Genomic DNA, 8565 nt, shown 5'->3' with positions numbered 1-8565 from the left:
AAGAATCCATCCGATATCTCACACCAAGTCAGTGAGAGCTTTTGGAGAGCTTTGCTTTTTAACTTGCAGAGATCAATGACTTCATTTTCACTTCATTTCGCCCTGTCTTTCGCTCCTCTCCCAGTATTTTCACATCTACGTTAATTGAGGGTTCATTTCAACCAAACCAGAGTTACTGGTGATTGTTGGAACAGTGGAAAAATGAGTTTTATTTTGTTTCTGTTAAGTTTGAATCAAGCATGTTTTACAATGATAAAATTGTTGTTTCTGTAAATGGAGTCTTATGGCTTTGGCGAGAGCAATATTGCGGCTGTTTCTGGCGAAACATAAAGGTCTCTGTGGGGATCCTTTCCATAATTTTGCTTGTTTAGGCCTATGCGATGAAGATTTGTCAAATATCACTTCCATGAGACCGTCCTCAGTAGACAGATCACAAGCAATGAACATGCTGCATACGAAACTTACAGGATGTTCATTCTAATATTGATTGACATAAATGCCATTGTTTTGCCGTAATAATAATTGATATCATCAAACAATACACTGAAGTGGTCAGATTAGAATCCCATAGGTCTATGTGTATGTCTCCTTGTTGCATTGAGGGTTGCTTGAAATGTGACCAATGGATTTGATTGTAGCAAAGTGGAAAGTTATACCCTAAAAGCAAGCATGGTTCCCGAAATTCCTGTGATAGTGTGCTTTTGTTCATGCGACAGAAAATGTCTCGTTTTCAGACACAATATTAAGAGAAGGACCCAGTCGACTTCACTGTCACTATCTTTTGCCCCTTCTGGAGGCTGTTGAAGCTGGAGGGACAGACAGACTGAATATCTTTGGGTTGTGGACAACACAGCACAGATCAGTGTTCATTCCAAGATTCTTCCAACTGTTGAAGTGCAGTTTAGATTGAGGTGGAGAGACTGTGGAGGGTCTTACTGTAAAGGTTATTTTTATACTATTTAGTTATATTTTGTTTAAGTTAAAGGAATGCACATTTCTTGACAAATCAGAAAGGCGATTAACAGTTCTGGCCATGTCAATGACTCCTGGTCAGGGTTTTGAGTTGATTTGGAGTTGATGGTGAGCCAAACCAGATGAGACCTCTAGATCTCTAAATGGAAGATCCCCAAATTGAAGAGCCCAGAGCATTGAACTGTCAACCTTACCCCTCTCCTGTCAAGGCGGTAGGCTAAACATTGTAAACTGGCCAACACCAGTCTTACACTCATTTCCCACCACAATTTACAAAACCCCAAATCCCAGACTCTTCACTTTACCGCCTTGAATCTTCTTCAAATGCATTCCCAGTAATGAGGAGGGACTCAGTCTAAACCATCACTGGTTTAGATGTATGGGCTGCGCATTAATATTATTGATATTGTGTATTCTTATGCCTTGGTTAGGGGGATTTTGTTATTGCTGATACAGTAAATAGTCAACTAATGTAAGGTTGAAGCAAGTTATAAAGCGCAAATATTGAACCAGGTATTATTTTAATATTGTTACTTACCTAATGTTGGATCCAAATATTGAGAACTGAGATTCCAGTTAGACGGAGAAGCAGCTAAAAACAACTCAGTGGTTCAAAACCAAAGAAAGAGTGACATAAAACGTGTTTCTTACTGAGGTATCTTAGTGGAATTGAACTGTACAGTAAACTTACGGTTATTTATTTTCTTAATTTTCAAAAAAATACAAGGTACCAGTTCATAGCTCCTTGTCTTGTGTGGTCATTGAAAATTGAAAATAGCCTTTTTCTGCCTCCTGTTCAACTCTGGTGTCCTCTGATTCTGATCCAGTATAATTATAATCTTTACTAAGTAGTTCTTCATTTACTATCAGTGGTGTTAGGAGCCATGTGCCACATATATAACAGTATATGGTGGTAGTATTCATTTACAAATATGTGTTTTAATGTGAACTGAACATTATATTAAATGTCTAATATCGGTGGTGGTGGTGGGGGGGGGATCCATTATTAAATTGTTGAATTGTTACAGACACTGGATGTACCAAATACCACATTGAGTTGCAACCAATATCTACAATCCAGATCTCAAATACCTCAAAGCGTAGAAAACAACCAAGGTATTTCTGCATGTTTTAGCCAATTCACTACAAATGCACAAACTTTTATGTGATTGCCTCCTATGGGCAGTGCATTGCTGTAGTAAGTATGCAGGACTCTAATGTGAAATAATAAGCCTGCTGCTGAGAAGATTATTCCACCAGCTAACTGTCTCCATCACAGAGCCTTTCTCTCTTCCACTAAACCTGCTTCCAGTTTATACCTGAGGACACTGTGTAGTTATTCTAGTTCATTCATTTATGTAACATAATACTGACTGTTGAATGTAGTGGAAAGTTATTTAAAGAGATAATAGTTAAATCTGCTGTTAAAGCATTTGGTTTCAAACTGAAATTTGTTATTTCTTGTTAAGAGACCAAAACGTAAAGACTGAGGAAGAAGGGAACAACATCTTAAAGAACTGTAAGGAAACGTCACAGGAACTTAGAACAAGATTAGTGCAGTTTAAAATAATGAACATGGTAGACTGGACCTCATCAAGGTCACACAGGGTGAAATTATAGGACAGTTGCTGGAGGTGTGGGGGAGGATTGCCACACTCCTACGTGTGTTGTGGTCCTGCTCGGTTGTACAAACATTCTGGTCAGCATACATGAGAAGATCAAACTGGTCCTCTCATTTACCATCCCATTCTGTCCAAGCCTGTTTGTTCTGGGTGATCCTCTCCCTCTGAAAGCCCTCCCTGCAAACTAGGTCCCAACATCCCTTACGCTGGGGAAAAAGCTTGAAGTCACAGAATGGAAGGCAATCATTCCACAATCAGCCAGGGTGTGGTTCTGTCAGCTGCATATTGTGGCAGTCTCTCTTCTAGGCTAACCAACCAGGCAGAGAAATATTATGCTAGGTGGGCAAAGTCCATCTCCTTAATTAAAGGACCCTGAGACCTCTGCATATGTATTGCTGACATACCTAGGAATGATACAGACCTGTGAGACTCAATAACGTACATCTGCCAGTGAAGTATTGTCTGTAAGTGCTGTTTACTAATTCAGTTATTTATTTTCTATTAATCTGAACTTTCTTATTGTCAGTCTCAATGTGGGTGTTGTGTACTGATCAGCCATATAATTTTGTAACCTTGTTTCTGTTCAATGTATGCTATCTCTCGGCTCTTGCATTGCCAGGTGACGTATCTGGTATGTTGCTTTGTTCTGTTCGAAAAGAAAAACAATAAAAATTAGTAATCACACGCACAAAAAGCTTAAAACTGAAGCTAATGTGCTCCATCGGGAATGTGAAGGAGTAGTTTGATCAGACTTAAGTGGTAGCGTCATCACGATGGCAATAAGCAAACAACCCAACAGCTGTGGTGAAATTCTGATTCTGGCTCTGATATTGCTAAATTCTGATTGGTGCACAGAAGTGCCTAACAACAGAGCCCCGCCCACTGAGTAGAGCAAAGACAAAAAAACAACAACAAATCCAGGGATCCCTCATACCTCAAATAAACCAAAACTGTTAAAAAAAAAAAAAGTATGTATTTATGTCGAACCCAACGTTTACTTGCTCAGTAAGAGACTGATTGAGAAAAAGAAATAGTTTGACGTTTTGGGAATAGATCAATAGCACTGTTGTGTCTGCACCATTCATGTGAAACTACAGCCAGTAGCCAATTAGCCTAGCTTAGCATAAAGACTTGAAACGGGGGTAAACAGCTAGCCTGGCTCTGTCCAAAGCTCAATAATTAAAGTTGGAGTTGGCAACGTTGGAGAAGCCAGCAAGAGTAAGCTAGAATTTGCAAAAAGGAAAACAAGAAATAACATGTGAATCAGTTATTCTTAGAAGTGCGTGTAGCCAGTTTCTTTTTTTCCACCCAACGAGCCAGGCAAGCTGTTTTGTTTCTAGTCTCAGTGCTTAGGTAAGATAACCATCTCCTGGCTAGAGAGACATGAGAGTCAGAACAAGGAAGGGAATAAGCCTGTTTCCCAAAATGTCAAACTATTTCACTGTAGCAGAAAAGTATGTTTGCATTGTTGTCAAGATGTTTTCTTATCATTATCATTTGGAGAAGAGTTGGACATGGGAGTTGATTCTTGACTTTAGGATCCTGTGTGACAAAATAATCTCAACTCAGAGATGCAGTTACCACCCTTTTCAAGGAGAAACAAAAGCTGGTGAGGCTTTTGAGTTGAGGTTATTTTCTCATATATTTTGGTTTTACCTAATACAACCACCGGCTTTTAAACCTTAAAATAAAACTGTTTACTTGAAGAGAAAAATTATCAATAGGATTCAACTATACTATCTTTGACCACACTAACTTGTTCAGTAGTTTTCAGTGCAGCGTTCAAGTCTGACTCCTGACTGTGTCCTCTGGAGCTCTTCTCCCCATTCCTCCCTTTTGTTCTCCTCAGTCTCTTGTTTTTCTAACTGAAAAGGCCTGAGCAGCAGTAATTCTGTTATTATGTCAGACTAACTCATTCATGTGGCTCTGTCTTTGAAAGTCCTGACACCATGGGGTCAACACGTTAACAGTGGTGTTAACAATGAAAGTTGATTTTCTTCTGCTGTAACTTCAACGAAAAACAACTAAAGCAAGGAAAGACACCAGTATGGGTCTTTTTTATTTTTCTTGGTAGTTTTCTTACACAAACTATATTGATTTATTGGCATTGACTTATTGAGAGAAATCATAGAGGGATATTGGTTTTACTTTGTCTTATGTTTCATATATTCAGTGTATATTTTACCTATTTTATAACCTATAGAGGCATATATTAAGCCAAATAAATAAACATCAAGCAAGCGTTAACCTCCTTGTAGCTTGAATTTCTAATACAACTCCTACTATATAGTGCCTTAAGCAACAATTTTTTTGGTACATAGTATTTTCTTGGATTACTATTTTGATGAGGGTTTTTTTTTTTTTTTTAATATATATATATATTTTGTCTTCATAAATGGCTTATTTCTGAATGAATTTATATAATAAAGTACTTTCTGGGGCAATATGGCTTGTTCACTCTCATTATGTGTGCATGTGAGTTAATGAGTGAATTGATATAGGGACAAGTGATCAATAAACAATTAACAGGCTTTAATGATTGCTGAGAATCAGAGGTCATAAATCATTCTTTAACAGTCAGAATTACTCCTCTCTCTTCAGGCTGGGATTGTACATGAAAAAATTTCACTCCCCCTTAGATTTATCTTGTGATCCTTTGGAGGGGCTACTGTACTAGTACAATACTTTAATGGTCCTTATTGATCATTTCCACAGGCTGTCATGATATACAATTAAGAAACATGAATTCTACACGTTGAGGCATTTAACAATTTTTATTAAAAAAAAAAAAATCAGTGTACAAAAAAAGTGTATTTGTTTAACTGGCTACATTAGTTCTGATGATTTTGATATCATCGGCTGGCCGATCTTGACCGTTTGTCTCTACCATCCCGATCCGGTTGAGCACTCCCATCCCCTGGTACACTCGTCCAAAAATGCTGTGCTTTCCATCTAACCACTGAGTGGGTCCAAGAGTGAGGAAGAACTGGCTTCCGTTCGTATCCGGTCCTGCGTTGGCCATCGCCAGAATGCCCGCACCTAACAGAGACATAAACGAAGTGAGAGAATTACATTTTTGTGGCTTTTTGTTGTTATAAGTCTCTTAAGTATCCTATGAATATTAAACATTATAAGTTGATTCATTTAAATCAGATTTCAAATCAAGAAATAATTGAAGCAAAACCACCACATATTCACTTTTGCATTAATTTGGAATACCTCACGTTTAATATGTATTACTTCAGTGTATTTGACTTAGTTGCCAGTTTATTAGGTACACCTAACTGAAACTACTGCAGTTTAAAACAACCCTGCAATAAATCCCAACTTCAGTTTTGTAAAAATAATAGTGAGGACTCAGCACTGACACACATACTAATAGGTTCATTATACAGTGTGCAGGAGCCTTTTTTTTTTTAAATTTATCATCCCACATTTGTCTGCTCCATATCTGCCACCTTCTTTTCAACTGGGATGTTTCCACTGTGATTACCTGTGAATTTCAGCTCTGAGTTCAGCTCATCTTCAAACTGTTTGCCAAATATGGACGCACCACCACGACCTGTAAGGAGACTAAAGATCAGTAAACTACATATTTACTCTTAAGTGAAATAGCTCAATAAGACAATTATGTATACCTCATGCTTTATTTTACGAGGCTGGTGTTTCTCCACTCAAATGTCTTCACCATGTGACCTTCAGACTTTCCTCTGAGGTTCGATATTGCTCTATATTTCACACTCAGCTATGAGTGTGGCTGATCAGTGTATAGTGTGATGTGTGATGAACCCACCTGTTCCTGTAGGGTCTCCTCCTTGCACCATGAAGTCTTTGATAATTCGGTGAAACTTTGTGTTGTTGTAGTAGCCTCGTCTGGCCAGCTCTGCAAAGTTCTTGCAGGTCTTTGGTGCATGTTTCCAGTACAGCTCCACCACAACAGTCCCCATCCTGCAATGCATGGTAAGTATTAGTATCATAGTGTGTTTGAGCAGCACAGGCTTTCTTTTACGTTTAAGTTTTTAGTTAAAATAGTCATGGTGACGCGGTTTGTGACTTCATGAGGCTGCATAAAAAGATCCAAACAACACCCGCATGCTGCCAAAGAACCAAAGCGTTAGAATTTGCAGATTTCGTGAGATCTATACTCTATACTAGATTATCCAAAGAAGACATTACGGTCTTGCCGAAGTTAACCTAGCAAGCTCAACGCTACGCTAAAGCAGCTAACAGCTAACGTTAGCTTAGTTTCTTACGTTACTGAGAGATGGCTAGCTGAGTTAGCATTCAGGGGTTTTATTAAACTTACGTCGTGTCCAGAGCCACCGTTGGTGGCTGCCACGTGTCTGGAGGTATCCCTGACATTTTTCCTCCAAAGGGTTCTCCTTAGTAGTCTTTAAATAAACCCGCTGAAATAAAAAAGGAACTCGTTTATTAGCCTAACACGTTCATTCAATTCATTTCAGATGGAGTTTCTTCTTCTTCTTCCCCTCTTCACGTAGGAGGAAGTCAGTAACAATTGACTGCCCCCTACTGACCGGGGTGGCATGTACATTTACATTTCAAGAAGTACTGTACTTCATTGCTATTTTGAGGTACTTGTTCTGTACTTGAGTCTTTCCATTTTCTGCTGCTTCTACTCCACTACAATTCAGAGGATCTTTTTCTCGACTACATTAATTTATCATATTTATTTACTGGTTAGCAGGCTCATATTAAAAACTACTACGAAAGATCAGACTTTATTGATCTCTGGAGAGAAATTCACAAGCTATGCAACAGAATATAAAGTAATTCAAATTAGCCAGCAGAGAAAACCTGATATTTGAGATGCACCTCAGGTGATAAAAACATAACTGAGTGACCAAGTTGTTTTTCCAATGAAAAGTCACTGTCAAATATTCCACCCATGGAGCCAAGATGTTTTTGTAGAATTAGGATGTGCTTTGGAGGATCAAAACAATGGTTTCAAATTTGTTTTCATTCAGTTGGAGAAAGTTTGGAGACTTTACAGTGTCCAATGTAAAGTCTGAAACCAACATGCAGGATGGACCTGCAGGTCTCTTCGTCACACAGCACAGGTGAAACAGCAATGAAGGGACAGCTCCTTCACTGCTGTGCAGTGCTGTCAGCATGTCCTGCATTGCATGGGACATGTTCTCATCAGGGATCAAAAGCTCAGGTTTTCTGTATGATAACCGATGTCTTACAATTCACATACGCGCATGCCATGGGACAATCTGTTGAAAACCACTACAAAGTATTCTTAACTGGATCCAATGATGGCTTATCAGTGAGTAATCATGTTTCTCTCTTGAGTCCTATAGTGAAAGACATGTAGCAAGGTGTGAGAAAGTATGTAACGTGAGCTCCTGGGGTGAAGGCAGGAAAGCTGTCAGTTAAAAGTCAAAAGTGAAAAGAAGTTGATGGAAAAACATGTTTGGGCAGTCTCAGTGTTCGTCTATTGTTTAAAAGTGCAGTGTGTTTAAGTGAGCAAAGAAATAAGGAAAGTCACATATTTTTTGTGGTGTGCCTAAATTACTTAGAACAATCAAGTGCACCAGTTCAAAGTTCAGTTTTACGTCCATTGCAGGCAACATTTCAGAATAGTGACTGCATTATGTTGCTCAGGTGTCGTTCATATTAAAATCTATGGGGGCAGCAACACGCATACAATGCGTCAAGCGTTACAGAAATGGATGAGGAGAAGAAGAAATTCTTCTGTCTGTGCATATCCAGAAAATGATAGCCAAATGTAAAAAAGTGTTGAATGTTATGCGTTGCTTGCGAGGAGTGGAGTGGGGAGCATGTAGGCCTGCCATGAGAACTATATACATAGGATTTACAAGATCAGTGTTTGACTATAGGTGTGTAGTGTGTAGGTCTGCAGCCAATACTCTCTTAAAGAAATTGGATGTCATTCAGAGTCCAGCATTGAGATTGTGTTGTGGGGCTAGGAGGACAACCCCTGTAA

General features: G+C 38.8%; 1 protein-coding gene across 1 annotated transcript; it reads right to left on the bottom strand.

Moving 5' to 3' along the window:
* Positions 1 to 5354: 5354 nt before the first annotated feature.
* Positions 5355 to 7087, bottom strand: ppil1 (peptidylprolyl isomerase (cyclophilin)-like 1). The gene is made up of 4 exons (XM_076747894.1): positions 6901 to 7087; positions 6388 to 6542; positions 6088 to 6156; positions 5355 to 5633 (listed from the first exon to the last, which is right to left on the bottom strand). Exons 1-4 carry the CDS (start codon positions 6954 to 6956, stop codon positions 5413 to 5415), a joined length of 501 nt encoding a protein of 166 aa, XP_076604009.1. The 5' UTR covers positions 6957 to 7087; the 3' UTR covers positions 5355 to 5412.
* Between the last annotated feature and the right edge of the window lie 1478 nt (positions 7088 to 8565).

Source organism: Chaetodon auriga, chromosome 2, assembly GCF_051107435.1.
Source record: "Chaetodon auriga isolate fChaAug3 chromosome 2, fChaAug3.hap1, whole genome shotgun sequence".
In the NCBI taxonomy this organism is placed as follows: Eukaryota; Metazoa; Chordata; class Actinopteri; order Chaetodontiformes; family Chaetodontidae; genus Chaetodon; species Chaetodon auriga.
This window is presented reverse-complemented; position numbering and strand designations above follow the sequence as displayed.

What these genes read in the sequence shown, in the direction of transcription:
- ppil1 (XM_076747894.1), bottom strand. Translation starts at nt 6,956, where the DNA reads ATGTCAGGGATACCTCCAGACACGTGGCAGCCACCAACGGTGGCTCTG. An exon ending in AGGAGACCCTACAGGAACAG is followed by an intron (nt 6,157 to 6,387) that starts GTGGGTTCATCA and finishes GTCTCCTTACAG; the next exon opens with GTCGTGGTGGTGCGTCCATA. An exon ending in CTCAGAGCTGAAATTCACAG is followed by an intron (nt 5,634 to 6,087) that starts GTAATCACAGTG and finishes TGTCTCTGTTAG; the next exon opens with GTGCGGGCATTCTGGCGATG.